Source organism: Ipomoea nil, unplaced genomic scaffold (genome assembly GCF_001879475.1).
Source record: "Ipomoea nil cultivar Tokyo-kokei standard unplaced genomic scaffold, Asagao_1.1 scaffold2826, whole genome shotgun sequence".
NCBI lineage: Eukaryota > Viridiplantae > Streptophyta > Magnoliopsida > Solanales > Convolvulaceae > Ipomoea > Ipomoea nil.
In genome coordinates this window covers 3,387,536-3,404,760 of record NW_017619254.1, presented here as the reverse complement: position 1 = coordinate 3,404,760, position 17,225 = coordinate 3,387,536, and the positions used below count along the sequence as shown (strand labels likewise).

The 17,225-nt window shown below is 33.9% G+C and overlaps 2 protein-coding genes across 7 annotated transcripts; both read left to right on the top strand.

Moving 5' to 3' along the window:
* The first annotated feature begins 7,158 nt into the window (after positions 1-7,158).
* On the top strand, positions 7,159-10,745 carry LOC109158944 (sialidase-like). 2 transcript variants are annotated; one of them, XM_019306877.1, is made up of 6 exons: positions 7,159-7,276; positions 7,364-7,546; positions 8,194-8,299; positions 8,724-8,853; positions 8,940-9,923; positions 10,273-10,745. In XM_019306877.1, exons 1-6 carry the CDS (start codon positions 7,183-7,185, stop codon positions 10,660-10,662), a joined length of 1,887 nt encoding a protein of 628 aa, XP_019162422.1. In that variant the 5' UTR covers positions 7,159-7,182; the 3' UTR covers positions 10,663-10,745. The 2 variants fall into 2 exon arrangements, with proteins under 2 accessions (XP_019162422.1, XP_019162423.1); XM_019306878.1 differs by lacking the exon at positions 7,159-7,276 and having other exon boundaries at positions 7,437-7,546; positions 8,741-8,853.
* Positions 10,746-11,630: 885 nt separating this feature from the next.
* LOC109158947 (thioredoxin H9-like) lies at positions 11,631-16,847 on the top strand. 5 transcript variants are annotated; one of them, XM_019306885.1, is made up of 5 exons: positions 11,631-11,830; positions 12,229-12,324; positions 14,486-14,623; positions 16,306-16,428; positions 16,504-16,847. In XM_019306885.1, the coding sequence occupies exons 2-5, from the start codon at positions 12,286-12,288 to the stop codon at positions 16,654-16,656; spliced, it is 453 nt and encodes a 150-aa protein (XP_019162430.1). In that variant the 5' UTR covers positions 11,631-11,830; positions 12,229-12,285; the 3' UTR covers positions 16,657-16,847. The 5 variants fall into 5 exon arrangements, with proteins under 5 accessions (XP_019162430.1, XP_019162431.1, XP_019162434.1 ...); XM_019306886.1 differs by having other exon boundaries at positions 11,631-11,869; XM_019306889.1 differs by having other exon boundaries at positions 11,634-11,830; positions 14,495-14,623.
* The last annotated feature ends 378 nt before the right edge of the window (positions 16,848-17,225 follow it).

Below are 17,225 nucleotides of genomic sequence, written 5' to 3'. Positions count from 1 at the left end.
TTCATAATTTCGGACATTCATAAATTATGAATTCATGCATGCACATTCACTTTGGAACCATGCCTACATATTCCTGTCCGAAATCACGGACGTTCATAAATTATGAATCTATGCCTGCACATTCACTTTGGAACCATGCCTACACATTCACTTTGGAACCATGAGATTATGAATTTTCTGTTATAAGATTATGAATTTTCTGTTATGAGATTATGAATTTTCAGTTGTGAGATTATGAATTTTCTGTTATGCGATTATGAATTTTCTGTTATGAGATTATGAATTTTATGAAAATTCATAATCTCATAACAGAAAATTCATAATTTGATCAGTAACGCGCCGTTAACTCCACATCCGCAAATTTTTTTTTTTTTTTGCCTAAAAATGACGTCGTTTTGACTTGTGTTCACCATTCTCGGTGAACACGATTCCACGGCATAATTTGCGCTAATAACTAAAAGATTAAATTTAATTAGATCACAATAACTGAAGCCCAACATTTCTCCAAAATGAGATAGATGAATGAAGTCTTGTACACTTTACTATGTATCTATTTATCTGGTAATTTTGGGTACAAATGTACTATAGTACATAAATGTCCACACATGTGAAACACGAGGGATGGGCCGGCTCTACATGCCTCATCACTATAATATTTGTGGTGACATTATTGTTCATGTGCATGCCGTGCTCTTATCCGCTTAGCTGCCATTAAACGTGGGGTGACCATGTATACCATGGTCCATTTTCTAAAGTAGATCATTGCCATATGATATATTTTTAATGCTAAATTTTTAATTTTTGGAAATATATTATTTGATATATTACAACATAAAGAATCTTTTATACACAATTAATATACATTCAGTATATTAAAAATATATATTTATTCACAATTCACGTTGCAATATAAATCATAATCCACAATATAATTTGCCGCTTTAATTAGAAAAGGTGGGATTATCTTTGCTTCAAAGAGAAATTACACAATTTGTTAGAATTAAATATATCTCATGCATCATATAATATGTGATAACAAGATTATACTAACCTCCAGTCATTAGTTCTTGTATTGAGCGATCCGTCTGCTGTAGAGCTTTGTCTCTCACTTCTACTCAGCTCTCTCTAGATGGCGTATGAGGTATGTAATGTGAGCAATGAGAGGACTAGTGACCATTGTATAACCACTGGTCATCATTGTGGTTGTATGTCTTTAGGTTTGATCTCCTAAACTCTAACTAGACTCCTAATCATAATGTTAGTCTAGCTATTAGGTTATTAGTGTTGCACCACATATCAAATACTTAATATTATCATAGCTTATCCTAATGTTATTATAATAATAACAATTAGAGAAAACGTTACACAATTGTACAAAGTCGGATCCCAGGTGTGTTGCAGTGTTGGTGGGGGATGGGATATGATTATATCATTAAAACCTATTCACTCAATTTCACCACTTAATATCATGATAATGATACCTTTAATTTTATCTTTTCTGGTGAAATTCTTCGCCCCAAAAGTTACACACACTGACTCAACAGAATGATAAAGTGATAAATTATAGTGATTCAACAACTTTTTAAATGGAAGTAGTTCGTGTTGGGTACTCACAAGTAGCCAATCAGATTTTATGTAATTCTTACATTGTGACTATCAAGTTTTGATCATGCATTGTCCTTACCCATCATTTATTACCTGAATATTAACTGAGTTGTCCATGCACCTTTTATCCTTAATCATTCTCCAAGCTTATGATTTGCATTATGCCACAACCAGCTTTAATTTAATCTTATTTAAACAAAAGTTTTATATTTAACCCATTTTTCTCAAATTATTTATATTTGACCTTCTTTTTTTTTTTAACAACCGTATCCTCTTGCTAGAGTAGACAACAATTGGCGATGACAATTTGAGGGCCCTTTGCTTTCACTTGCTATTTGGTAAAAATAAAAAAATAAACGTCTAATAAGGTAAATTATTATTAAGGCAGGTAAGATGTTACTTTGATTTATGGAGTCCGGTCTTAATTAATCATTATATGGAAGTATGGAACGAAACCCCTTTAGTAAGAAGTTAGTGAAAAACAATTAATTATAAATTATACAATAACAGGGCATTTGGTTGGAGGTGGGGAATTATGTGGGAAAGGAATTGTAATTCCATGGGAGTTGAATTACTGGGAATAAAGTGAGAATTTAAATTCCAGTGTTTGGTTGATAGGAATAGAATTACTGGGAATTTCAATTCCAATGTTTGGTATACATGGGAATTGAAAGAGAATAAGTAGTATAAAGTCAAAAATGTCCATTATTGTTGTTAGACATTAATTTTAGGTTAAAAACAGAAGGGATAATTTTGACTCATCACTATCTTTTTTTCTCAGGAATTAAAATACCAGGGGGGACATTGGATTTTAATTCCATGAAAATGGGGGAATTGCAATTCCATGGAATTGCAATTCTCTCCAACCAAACTACGGAATTTAATGGCCTTTGAAATTAGGTAGGAATTAAGTGGGAAGGGAATTTAAAATCCCTCCAACCAAACGGCCTGTAATTGTTGCTTGTTTTTTTTTTTTTTTTTTGAAAATGTAATTGTTGCTTGTTTGATTTTGTATATACTTTTAATTATGAACGGTAAAATAATTCAAAATCAATTTAATTTTATTGCTTGCAAATAATTCTAGCCAAGTCCTACCTTGATCCCAATATATTGACATCCTAATGCTTGGACTTCAACTCATCATGTCTCACTTCATACTGCATCCCCTCAATAATTGCATCCTAACCCCCAAACTTCTAACGTTGTCCCACTTTGACATTTACACTTCAACCCCCTAACTCTACTTCTCTTCCAATTGAGACCCACGAAAACCCTGGTCATTGGCTCTGATTATTTCTCGGACCTAATTACCTCTTTGCCCTCCACCCCTAGCTCAATTGACCTTGGACTCATGCCACATGGCTCCATCCAATACTAAAAATGAACTTTATAATATATTTAAAATGAATATATTTCAAAATATAATGAATCTGTAGTAAGTAAAAATAAATTTGTATACCAGTAATCTATCTTGCAATGTGAATCATGATTCATAATATACGAAGTAATATATCAATTAATGCTTTTACACTTGAAATTTTGAACAAGTCTATCCATATACACATATTAATATAATCTAAAAACATAATAAGTGTCAATACAAGTTATATCATTGATTTTTGTCCCTTTTTTTATATGCTAATAAATATATACATTTTGCTTTAATTGTTGTACGTTCATTTGCATTGGACAAAATCACCCTTACACCGTTATAACACCGTTAGTTTTTAATATATCTACCAATCTTACCATACACCTAAATCTATCATATCTTTTTCCTATTTTTAATTATCATTTTATTAAAATTATCATATAACAATTAATTTAATTATAAATTATATTTTAATTAAATATTTATATGAATTTTAAATTTTTTATATATATATATATATATATATATATATATATATATATATAATATGTATGTATATTATTTGTGTATCCATATCAATATATCATATATGTGAGTGTCAGCTTAGTATTATTTGTAAATTATTATTATATATATATATATATATATATATATATATATATATTTTTTTTTTTTTTTTTTTTTTTTGTTTTGATCACTATATTATTCAAATATATGATAATTCAAAAGTATCATCACTTTAAGAAATTACAAAATATAATTTTAACTAATTTTTAAAATTTTGTTATTTACTAATATTTTAATATTGGGCATAAGTTTTCGTGCATCACGCGTACAAAATGCTAGTAATATAATATATCTTGTAATGTAAATCATAATTTAGTGTATAACAATTGCCGGTCAATGCTTTTGCAGCGGAGATTTTGAACAAGTCCATCCGCATACACATACTACAGTGACGTGCGGCCTCCTTAAAAATTGTAGAAGATCAGAGCAACCAATGATGACATGGTCCACTACGATTTGTGAAATTGATCAGGTAAAGTCAAGCGATCACATTGGTCAAACGAAAACATAAATAAATTTGGATCTTTAGTTATAAAAAATGGAGTTATTACTAATTCATCATACTGAAAAATGATACTGAGTATATTAAAACATGAAAAAAATGTTTAAAAGGTATATTTGAATCTGTCTTGTCTATGAAGATCATTTTTTTTCAAATTTTATATTATTTTATTCTTTTAGTATCGTAGTACTCTTATTTTTTTGATTAACAAAAAAATTTATATTCACTATTCAAAATTGTATTATGGATAAAGTACGTATTGTAATCAAAACTGACAAAAGATCACAAAATATTAAATCAACTTAGTTAGTTCATAATTGATTTGCTTTGGATGAGCCATACGGAGTACATACTAAAATCATTCAAACCATTCAGGGTGGATTCAGAGTTGAGCAATATAATGAACCATATCTTTAAATTAGTTAGTCATCTAATTATATATATATATATATATATATATATATATATATATATATATATATATATATATATATATATATAAAAGTTCCCGTGCGGTTGTACGATTAAATCCGAGTCATTGATCTTGCTTAAATCAACATCCAGGATTATTACCAAATTTTTTTATAAAAAAAACGCGGTGACAATTTGGTAAATTTTGCATCTAGGTCAAATTTAAGATGCGTGGGTTGTGTACTTAATGTGAGTAGTTGTTGAAACTTAAGGTGAATAATTTTTGTGCTTAAGGTGCGTGAATTTTGTGTTTAAGGTGCATGAGTTTTGTGCTTAATGTGAGTAGTTGTTAAAACTTAAAGGTGTGTAGTTTTCCTTCTTAATGTGCGTGATTTGTATGCTTAAGATGCGTCAGTTGTGTGAAACTTAAGGTGAACTATTTTAAAACTTTATGTGCGTGGTTTGTGTTCTTAAGGTGCTTTAATTTGTCGTGTGCTTAAACCTTAAGGTGCGTGATTTGTGTTTTTAAAGTGCTTTGTTTGTGTGCTTAAGGTGCGTTAACCGCACTATATATATATATATATATATATATATATATATATATATATATATATATATATAAGCGAATATTCAGGAAATATATGTAAATTTCCATGTGTCGTACGCTTTGTGAGACATAAAGGGATCAGTGAATGCTACGGCACGCCACTAGTGCAAACAAAGTCTAGTGAAGACTTGGCCCAATGACCTTATCTAAGTCATGGTATTGGTTAAAAATAGTTATATCATATATGAAGCAGTCAAGCAGGTCGGTCATGCACATTGTGACAATCTATCGAGATTATATAATTACAGTTAACATTATTTATATTAAATTTACTTATAAATATATAATATGTTAATTGTAAGTAAATAATCTGAACTAAATGGACCTTGATCCAAAGTATAATTTACTACAATTAAGCTCATGCTCCTATCATCATTTTATTAAATAAATAAAATAATTATTCTTAAATCTACTCTTTTATTTTTAAAAATCCTTTAATTTTCATCTTCAACGTATGATGTTGTATTCTGATGACAATGATAACTTGCACATGGAAAATAGAGAATCAATCATATGGGTGATCACATTCAATCCAGCAGAGACCCCATAGCTCGTGCTATTCTTGAGAACACTTAAGAATTCAGATAAGTGATAACCAGGCCAGTAGTAGTACATTCTTTTGGTGAAAAATCAAGTAAAACGCAAGCAAGGTAACATTTTTCTGTATCCGAAATGTATTTTAGGTGAAATATATATTGTAACTCTAGTACGTAGTTAACAAACAATTAAGAAATTCTCCTTAGGATTGGGGTTCAGCCTAGAAGAAGAATTAAGAAAGTCAATAAGCAACTCTTACAAAGAGTCAAACTTAGAATATTGTGATCATCAAATTAATTATTCGACTAATTTGGTTGGGATTGTTTAATTAATTAGTAAAATTCTTGTTGAAGGCAACACATCCAACAAATTCAAAAAACAAAATACAGAGTATAATTTTTATTTTATTTTTTACATGAATTAAACATGTTCCCACGTAAAAAGTGAGTATTAATGTGTGCGTATATATATAGTTGCGTTCAAATGAGAATCATACTTTTCATGCGAATTTGCGAACTTATGAAGAAATGCACAATAAGTTCTACGTGAATGCACAACAACTACTCATAGGCATGCCGATGTGTTCAGTGCATTCGTGTAGTAATTTCGATGCATTTATGTAGTAGTTGTGGTACATTCGTGTATTAGTTGCGGAGGTGGAGTAGTTGCTGTGCATTCATGTAGTTAGCATGGAAAGAGTGGTTCGCACATGAAACAACCCTATATATATATATATATATATATATATATATATATATATATATATATATATATATATATATATATATATATAATGAATGTTAATTCGTGTATTTTTTGTTTGTTCATTGATTGAACATACAAAATAATAGTGTAAATATTCTTGGGTATTCGTATTTATATATGGCATTGTACAATTTGAGATGTAGTTGCTCGAGAAATAAGGACCACCGGTCGAAGACCCCCAAGCTTACAAGCAGTCTATCAAGAGAATTGGGAAAAAGTATTCATTTTCCTTATGAGTGTCTAGCGAGATATATATATATAGGAGATATGGGAGGAACACATGCCAGGGGGCCAACATGTACGCCTCATGTTATTCATGCATTGGGTAGACCGAGGATCCAAGAGATGCGTTCACGTGTGATGGGATACCTGATTAACCAGTAGCTATCGGGCTCGGATCAAGTGTTACTGTTAGCGTATGTCTTTAAGGGCTCATCTCAAGTGCTCGGGGCGAACTTAAGCGCTCAAGTCGGGATCAAGCACTACAAATTAAGAGCACGAGTTCATTAAGCTGATAAGGGGAGCAATCATCAAGTCGGGTCAGTAAGTATTCTCCCGATGTCGAATCAGGTCGGATAAAGGATCCTTACCAAGTGGATAGTCACGTCCGATCAGGTCTTTAGTGCATACGAATCAACATCCTATCAAAATATTAGTTTTTATGAGAATTTAAATCCAGAACTTTCTCATAAATTAAAAAATATTTTTAAAAAAATACTCAGTAAAAATTGGAAAAAGAAAACAGTCAAATTAAGCATACACCGACTCATCTGGCTTCCCTTACCTGTCTGTCAGTTTTTTATTTTTATTCCTAACATGCTTTTGCCTCCTTTAACTCGGGAAATTCTTCTTCTACCATCTCTCTCTCCCCCTGCAAGCTTCTCACAGATCCAATCTACCGCACACTCCGGTCAGTACGCATACTCCAAGGAAAGCTTTCATCTCTGAAATTCTTCGCAGTCGTAATGTTGGACTAACTATACTGATGCATAAATAGAGATGAATCGGAGCTTCCGGAACTCAACGATTGGCGGCGGGAAGAATTTCCCGTTGCCGTCGCAGCACCGCCGTGGCTTTAGTCTCAATGGAGCCTCCAACAAGGAATCCTTCGATGATCCATTGGATCTATTCTCCAAAGGCCGCCGCAGCGTCTCCGCCGCCTCCTCCGACGAGTCAGACGGTACCTTCCTTCGCTCTTATGTGTGTTTGGATATGTATGTATGTATGTATGTATGTATGTATGTATGTATGTAGTATAGATACTTAACCGCCGCGCTGCATAATGGTTGTGGTTGGTAAAACTTACGGTATTTATTACGATATATATGATTTATGATGTATTGAACATTTGAACTTCCAACTGTCAAGTTACTTGTGGATTGGATACCATGGCTCTGGCTCGTGTTGCAATTATTATGCGTCCACACAAATGTTCATCAGTTATGTGAATTAAATATTTTGTAAAATAAATGCCAATCATAATGTTTGAAGCAGATGCTTAATGGAGTTCATGTGCACAGAAGCTTCACTATAAAGAGTGTTTGGATGATTAGCTTATATATGCTTAGAAGTGTATTACAACCTGCTTTTAAACTAACCTTTGACAAACTTGTAAAAGTGTATTATTTAGTCTATGAAATCAGATTTAAATAAACTGTTCCAAATACAATAAGCTAAAAACAGTGGCTAAGGGCTAAGACTAAATAATTTTATTTGCTAAATTAGTACAGAGCAGTTCAATCTTGAGACTTTTGACTGCTGAATTTCGTGAGCAAACAGTAATGATCCTTTTTTTTTTGGATGTCTTTGATTGCTTTACAAGAACAGTTTCGGTTAAACTAGGGAGGCTTTCACTTGGATCTGCAATGGTGGGGAAGAATGGATTGGAGGATCTGTTCTCATCTTCTGATGAAGGAAAACATGATTATGATTGGTAAGTGTTGAAGATCCCCTTCTTTAACTGCATCTTTGCAGCATTGACTGAAGGACCTTAAATGCTGTGGTAGCATGCTGTAGAGTTGTGGTTAGTTCACTCACTTCACTGGATCATGATTGAAGTAACTTTAAAAAAAAATTAATTCCATTCTTGGTATAAAGAAAACTGAGCTATAAATTGCTCAAATGTTTGAAACCTTTGCACGCCATAGGATAATGGCTAATACCACTGGCAGTTTCCGACCTAATAATAATAGGAGTCTCTTTTTCTGGTTGTCTGTGCTGTTCATTTTCATTGACATGCGTTACACTTTTCTTGAATCTCTTGTAGTCTTGTATGAGAAAAATAATTATATTCTTCAATATTTACCTTTTTTGTAATGTCAGTTGTATCTATAACACTTACATTTTCATGTCAATAGGCTTCTAACTCCTCCAGGCACTCCACTTGTTCCTTCATCCAATGGAAATGAATCTCAACCAGCACAAGTTGCCCAGACTCCAAGAGGACGCCCTTTGGGCAGATCAGTCTCTGCAGCTAAGGCCTCAAGGGTAAGTTTACTGAAAATGGAGCATTGATTGTTTGCCTCATAAACAAATTTATTAACACATCATTTCTACAAATTATTTCATTCCAGCTTTCTGTGTCTCAGTCTGAGAACAGCCATCCAGTAAGACCAACTCGCAGCAACTCTGTAACCCGTCAGTCTATCTCTAGTTCCCAGTACAACACTTACTCAAATAAATCAAGTAATATTCTAAACACAAGTTCTTCTTCAGTTTCATCCTATATCAGACCCTCTACTCCCACGAATCACTCTTCATCTTCTGCAAGATCCTCTACTCGCTCTTCATCTTCTGCAAGACCTTCCACCCCCACTTCCCGGCCAACACTGTCAAGACCTTCAACTCCTTCAAGAACACAACCATCCCTTAGCACAGCTTCTAGACCATCCCAAAACTCAAGACCTTCCACACCAAGCTCTAGGCCTCAGATTTCTGCACCATTGAATTCCCCTGCTCCTCGGTCTATATCAAGACCATCAACACCTACTCGTAGAAATTCCATGCCTTCAATTTCTCCAGCATCCTCGGGGCGCTCTGTCAGCAATGGGCGAACTGTGGCTTCTCGCCCAAGCTCCCCTGGACGAGCTGTTGCCTCAGTATCTCGTCCAAGCTCCCCTGGGAGAACTGCAGGTGCAGTATCTCGCCCAAGCTCCCCTGGTCCACCAGTTCGACGAACACCTCAACCAATAGTTCCCCCAGACTTTTCACTTGAAACGCCTTCAAATTTGCGAACTTCACTGCCAGACAGGCCACTGTCAGCTGGTAGGTCCAGACCTGGTGCCCCAGCCTCTGTCAAGGGGGGTATGGAAATTCCAAATGGTGGAAATTTGCAAAGGAGGCACTCATCACCTATTGTAAGCAGGGGAAGACTCACAGAACCTTCTGGAAGAGGGCAAGTGCTTGCAAATGGGCATGTTACAGATGCATCTGACTCTGGCAGAGCTTCGCGTGCCTCACAGTTGCCTCTGAGGAAACCCGTAAGGACACATACAGATAGTGCAGGATTTGGGGGGACCATCTCAAAGAAATCTCTTGACATGGCTATTAGGCATATGGTAAGCACAACCTTTGTTTTTTGCAATTTTGGTTATATTCACTAATCACTAGTATTGCATATTTGCATCTGGTATTTGTGTCCTCCTCTTATATACCTACCTTTCATAATTAGGTTTGATTAGATATGGTAGAATTTCTAGTCATGTATTCAGAATCTCTAAATTATTCTGGTAAATTCATCTTTGCATTAGTTAATGATTTTGCCATCACCAAAGATATTTCATTCCAATAACCAGATTTTCTGTTACCCAAAAAAAAAAAGATGTTTAATTATTTATATGATTGGATGAAGAGAACCTTCTTTTTACCAAATATAATTAACCAGTGGATATTGTTTGTGTTTTTCAGGATATAAGAAATGGGCCAAATGGTGTACGCCCAGTCTCAGGCTCAACACTCTTCCCCCATAGCATTCGATCTAATGGTGCTAAAAGCCAGCAGAACCATGGGTCAAGCTCCCCGGCATCTCTGAGTGGAAGTATGAATTACAGCAACGGCGGCTGTATGTTAGAAAAAGGAAATTATTTCAGCCGGTCTGCAAGCGAAGAGGACAGATATCAACGACCTTCAGCAAGAGTTACAGATGTTGACATCTATGAGAGCTCTCGTTATGACATGCTTCTACTGAAAGAGGATGCGAAGAACACTAGCTGGTTGCACAGCATTGACGACAAGTCTGATGCCATGTTTGACAATGGTTTTGAACAACTCCCTGAACCATTCGACCCTTTATTATAATGCATGCTTACGGAGTAGTAATTATTTTTAATAGTATTTTTCAAGATTTGTTTATTTAGTACAGAAGTTGCCTAAATAAGAAAGAAAAAAAAAAAAAAACGACACGTCACCTGGGTGCAATGTATTCAAAGTACACCATCCAATAATCAGCATGTGAACATGCCCAGTTGCCCACCCAAATCAATTTCCATCATCTGCACTCTTTTTTTTTTTTTTTTGAAAACGTCATCTGCACTCTTAGGCACTAGCTCTTTCACATCTTCTTTTAATCTTTTATGGTCTGAAGTTTTTTTTTTTTTTTTTTTTTTTTTTTTTTTTTTTTTTTAAGGGAGAGTTCTTGACCCATAATATTAATATTAAGTAACTTTTAATAAAATTGTCACTAAATTTTAAATAATATTTTAACTTTATAACTTTGAAATATATTATTTAAATTTAATAACTAAATAAATTTAATAATTTATTTAAAATCTTCAAATATACATTTATTATATAAATTTCCAAACATGCTTCTATTAAAAGAGGATGTGAAGAACTGGTTGCACAACATTGACAACAAGTCTGATGCCATAATAGATACAAACAATAGTTCTGGAAATGATATTGTCATAATTTGTCCGAATAAAAAATTAAGTTACTAATTTTGAATTAAATTTTAATTTTAATTAAACAATCATCACTGTTTGTTAAAAACTAAAAGGACTATCAAGATTGACTTTTACTTTCCTGTTTCTGTACACCCAAAGAATTCTGAAGTGTTTTGGTGATCATGAATCGATTGAGAGTATAAAGTTTGTAGTTCGTTTTTTAGTTAAATAATAATAATAATTATATCCAATTCAAATATAGTGAAAAGTCATCTTGACCTAGATCCTTTGATTCCTTTCAATGGTTCCAATCTTAAGAATCCTCGTTGAATAGTTCAAAAATGTAACTTTGCGAGAAACCATACCAGTCAAGAAACATGTTTTAAGAGCGTGAATGTTCACACCGGCTTCACGTTCTGCAGAAACTTCCAAAAGCTCTATTTTATATATATTTTTTTAACCTTTGCACTTTGCAGCCTGTTAAAGCAGAGCGAAATAGATGACCCAAATCCAGCAAAGTCTTTCTAAATCAAACACCGTCGTGTTCCGTACTAATTCAACCCGTTTTGGGGAGGGCTCTGGTTCGTATCTCATTTTTATCCTGCGATTCTAGCGTATTGCTAGTTGCTAATCCTCGTACTAGCTGGTTTTGCACTTTTGCTTACCTAATCAAAGGAAAAGGTTTCCAATTTTGGGATTTTAATTGCTCTTGTGTTTCCACTTTTGTCTTCTTTTGGTGAATTAGATGTATTCGAGATCTGGGTTCAAGTTCATTTGACGGACTGGAAAGTCGAAATCTTTAGATTAGTTGACTGTTTATGATTTCAGGCTGCCATGTTCCTTGTACTTCTTAGATGAGCTTTTAAAAAAAAAAAAAAAAAGGCTTTTTTCTTTGATTTGAGGGGTGGGGGGTTTCGATTTCATTTGTTGAATTGTGCTGGAATTTTGATGTTTATGCTAACTTTCCTATGTTTTCCAGGTTTCATTAAGGGGGAATTGAACTGTGCTAGAGAGAATTCTGTATCTGTGCTAGAGAATGGGGCATATCTTAGCCAAGTTATGTTTTGTACCCAAGGTTTGTCTTCTTATCCACTTTTTGCTTGAATTAGAGATTCTAACTTTCTTGTTTTTGCTTCTTGTCTAAATTTGGTGGCGTGGTTCGTCATTCTGCCACGTTGCTTTTCTTGGCTTCAACTGTAGGTCTTACTTCTTAGCTTAGGTTATTTTATCTTAGCCTCCTCCAAGCTAGCTCTACTTGGAAGTGGTAAGCATGGATCGAAGTTAAAAGAAAAAACGGAAAATCTATTAAATAAATCACGTGTGTGCATTTTAACACATCTACTTATTGAAGGCGGCATTAGTTGAAGATTTTAAGGCTGTTGTCGGTATTTATTAACTGATTATAGTTTAAATGATCTGATACTCGATAAGTTCCCTTGCCTTGGTATGGTGTTACTTGTGCACGTATCTGTGTGCAAACGGCCTATTAACGTCGAATTTATGATGATCCCATCTTTAAATTCCTTCCTTATGGCATGAGCTATTCCTGAAGTCGGAGGACATAATTTTGATTTTATCATTGAGAGGTCGGGGTCTAGGGTTAAATAAATTGTTCAGCTTTGCTGCTAATTTTAGATGGTCTGCGTGGACATGATCCCACTCGGTGGATTTTTGAACAAGTAGGAATGATTTGCCAATGATTATACTTTGAAACTTGAAAGAATTTTTGCGTTTTAGGGATCATACCAATTAATGTGCTACCACGTGCTGTTCCTAAGTTTGATCTTCTCGGAGCCTTATTAGGAAAGTAAAGTCCAGTTCTTTAATGTTCTTTTTTGTTTTCATGCTTTAGGGTGCTTAATGATTAAGCCAGAGAAGTAGTTTGGGGGCGGGGCTTGAGCACATGAAGAACCGAGGAATATGCTAATATGACATAGAAACTTGATATTTTGGGGTTACAACCTTGTAGTCGGTATTTCATGGCCCATTTTTCCAGTAGCTCTAGTCGTTGTATCATACTTAAACCTGTGCTCATCATGGGCCCATTAATCATTCTGAACACTTGATATTATAGAACTATACAGAAAGAAAGTAGATTTCCATCGCAACATGGAAGTTCTAATCCATGAACACTTTGATTAATTACTGTTGTTCAAAACTGTCAATCTTGGCCTATGGAAGTATGATGAATGCTTTTAGATTACCTTAGGGAATGTTAGATTGCTGAGAATGTTATATTACTGGGAATGTTAGATTCTTGTGTTTGGTTTAAAACTAAAGTATGTAAATAAGGCAACGGTAATAAGATAAATTGATTAAAATGTCAAAAGCCCAAAATTAGTAATAAGATGAGGGAATGTGAGATTACCTAGAAATTGGAGGGTATCTCATATTCCCTTCCAATAGCTAAAAACTATATCTTGAGGTTATGTGACATTCCCTGGGATTCTGGGAAAATTACACAATCTGAACCAAACATGCGAATCTTATATTCCCAAGCAAATATAACCTTAGTTATCTTATATAACTTGAACCAAACACCCGGGTTACTAATTGATGTACCGACGGTATATCAGTTAACCCCAAAGACGCATCATCAAAAAGCAATTACAAAATGAAGGAAGCCTTTTTTTTGTTTTTTCAAATAAATCATATGCTTTAATTGGAATATATTTATTACTTTTTTTATTCACTCTAACCTACTAGAAGTATCTATTCAACATAATGCCAACCCTGATTGGGATGGTGGTCGGACTTGAAACCTTCCTTATGGAAGATAATAGTGATGTCATCAGACAACAAGGTACTTGGTAATTGGTTTAAACTTAACATCCTCTTTGTGAATTTTGACTTCAAGTTTATTGAAGGATGTTGGTGATCCATGATTTTCTTTGACATTGACGAGAATAGAAGAGAAGCAGTGACCATGCCAGACAGTTTCCAAAACCTTAATTACAAAAAAATGCAAAGTTTGCAAACAAGGCTGTAGACTGTAGTGCTTCAACCACTATCGCAGTTATGCATATTTGTAATTTTGTATTCATAATTATCGAAAGGGATCCTCCAAAAAAAATTCTTTAGACACATTTATATGTAGGAGTTTCAAAATTAAGATTAGAAGCCGAGTCTTTTGTCCAGAAAGTTGGTATTTTGATTGATCTTGAACTATGACTTCAGGTTTTACTTTTAGCGTAATTTCTTATTGGTTTTAATACTTGGTCAATAACAAAGTATAGAAATTGCAGCAACGGTCCAAGAATGATGGGGATGACTCTGACCATCACGTTGAATTTGCTGGAGGAAACGTACACCTCATCACTACAAAAGAAAGTTGGGAGCAAAAGCTGGAAGAAGCAAGAAGAGACGGCAAAACAGTAAGTATCATTGGTCCTCCCTCACACATAGGCATAATTTCAGTAAAGTCACTTAATTGTAAGGATACTGAGCTATAGTAGGCTGATTTGAAAATTTTAAAAAGTTGCTTCAAAATTTGTGCTTAACTCGACTTGTCTAAAAAAAAGTAAGTAATAAATGAAAAATACTGGTTTAGGCTGTTTAGCACATAATACACTGTCATTTTATATACTGACCTCTAAATCTATACACTGGCTTTTTTTTTTTTTTTTTTTTACAAATCTATGACTTATATTTGAACCCTAAACATTATTATGCAAACAAAATTATAAAAGTTGTAGCAGCAAAAATCAGACATACCCAAAAAAATTCAGTGTAAAAGTGTAAAACACTAAGGGCCCATTTGAAAAGACAGAAAATGTTTTCTAAAAACATTTTCATTTTTCGAGTGTTCGGTTGAAAGTCAAAGAACAATCTTTAAGTCAGAAAATTATATATATATTTTATATTTGGTTCATTTTTAAAAACATGAACATAAATATATTACAAAGTTATTTCTTAAAAAATATTGATTAGTTTAATGGTAATAATAATAATTATTTATATTAAGATTAAATTATAAATTAAAATTTATAATAGTTGTAAAGATTAATAATAATTATAATAAAAAGATGTAAATAAATATCTTTTAACTTGTAACTTATTATAATAAAAATAAATATAATACTTCTAAACTAAGAAATTGAAGAAAAAATTTTCTTTTTTTGGGATGTGGGCTGGACTAGACCATGATGTTTGGCTCAGCCGGCACCAACCATATTTAATCGGACATAAATGTAATAAGTCTGAACTAAAGAAATTGAAGAAAAAAACTTAAAATGTTTTGTAGTCTTTTGGGTTATGGGCTAGGCCTAGCCAAGATTTTTATTGTTTGGCCAAGCCCAAGCAAACTAATATTTTAACTGGATTAGCCAAATCCAGTTCAAATAATAACCACTCATAGGGAGCGTGTAGATAAGAATCTCAAAAATGTCTTCTGAGTAAAAATCTTGAAAGACAAATCCCACCAAAATGGGTTATTTTTGGACTAGAATGAGTATTTTCCGTTGACTTCATTCTCCGTTGATAGCCAAACACTGGAAAATTCGGAAAATAACTTCTGAAAGTCATTTTCCGGGTTTCCCAATGGACCCTAAAACCTGTTATGGACTTCTGCTGTTTGTTGTTGGACTGGCTAGGCAAGATCGAGAGTATAGTCTAAAGGGCTGCTGTTGTGCTCAAATGGAGTCGCAATGCTGAGCCAATGAAGATTAGGTTTTGTTTCTCTTAAAACTACGTTGTTTTGAGCGAAACAAAACCTAATTCAAAAATAAATAAATAAAGTTGGCTAAGCGCCTAAACTGCCAATTTCTCATTATTCCCTTCAGCCTAGGGCCGCCTAGGCCAATTTTTACAACACTGCCCTTCCAAAAACCAATGGTTGGCCACCTAAATTAAGTGATCCTAGAAACGAAGCTGAACTCCGCTAAAACTTTTAGCTAATGCATAAATGCTATAGAGCGAGAAAAGAAACAATGTCCATTGACTTCTGTTCAATATTTTGTTATGTGTTCCTTTTTGAATACTTTAATGTTGCTTGCATAGTTGCATGACTTGCATCTGTCAAGTGTTTTGCAGCTTAGACATCTGCAAATGTTTGCAGGTTGTGGCAAATTTTAGTGCTTCGTGGTGCGGTCCATGTCGAATGATTGCACCATTGTTCTGCGAGCTTTCAGAGAAACACCCTTCTCTGATGTTTCTGACAGTTGATGTTGATGAACTTACAGTGAGTACATATTTCCTAAAAAATTTCAGAGTTATAATCTTAAGAATCAGGAGTTAATTTTCTCTCATGAATCAGGAATTCAGCACGTCCTGGGATATCAAAGCAACCCCGACCTTCTTCTTCCTCAAAGATGGACAACAAGTCGACAAATTGGTAGGGGCCAACAAGCCAGAATTGCAGAAGAAGATAACAGCCATTGTAGACACCGAAACGCGATGCCAGAAATAGTGCTATTATGGTTATGTTCTTTTAAGTGTTATGTGATCATATGTTTATTTATGTGCAAATGTAAATCCAACCCAGTTTTTCCATGGTCTTTTTGACCAAGAATCCATGAAAAGAAGAGTGCTTTGTGAAAAACATCAATGCTTCTTGATCAAGATGAACAGACTATCATTTTCTTTTTATTTTTCTGAGAATTTCTTTTGCTGTTCTTTACATGAAAACGAGCTGTTACAGGCTGGATAAGATCATGAAATGACAGATAATTGATGACCAAAAGTGGCCTTAATTACATACATTTTAGGTTTTAGAATTTGATGCTGCAGCAGTGCAGCTGTCATGTGCAAACCCAGTTGCGGTGGTGTCCAACCTGTTGTTACATGGTGGACTATACCTTCTTACCGAAATTACAATGGTTCTTAACTGGTGATAAACAGGTTTGTGTTAACGGATTTGTATAAATGGGTTAACACGATAATATTAACGGGTTAAAAGGGTTCTTAACATGTTTACGGGGTTGACTCGTTAAGACACGGAACATAACGGGTCGGCCCGTTAATGACCCGGGACACATT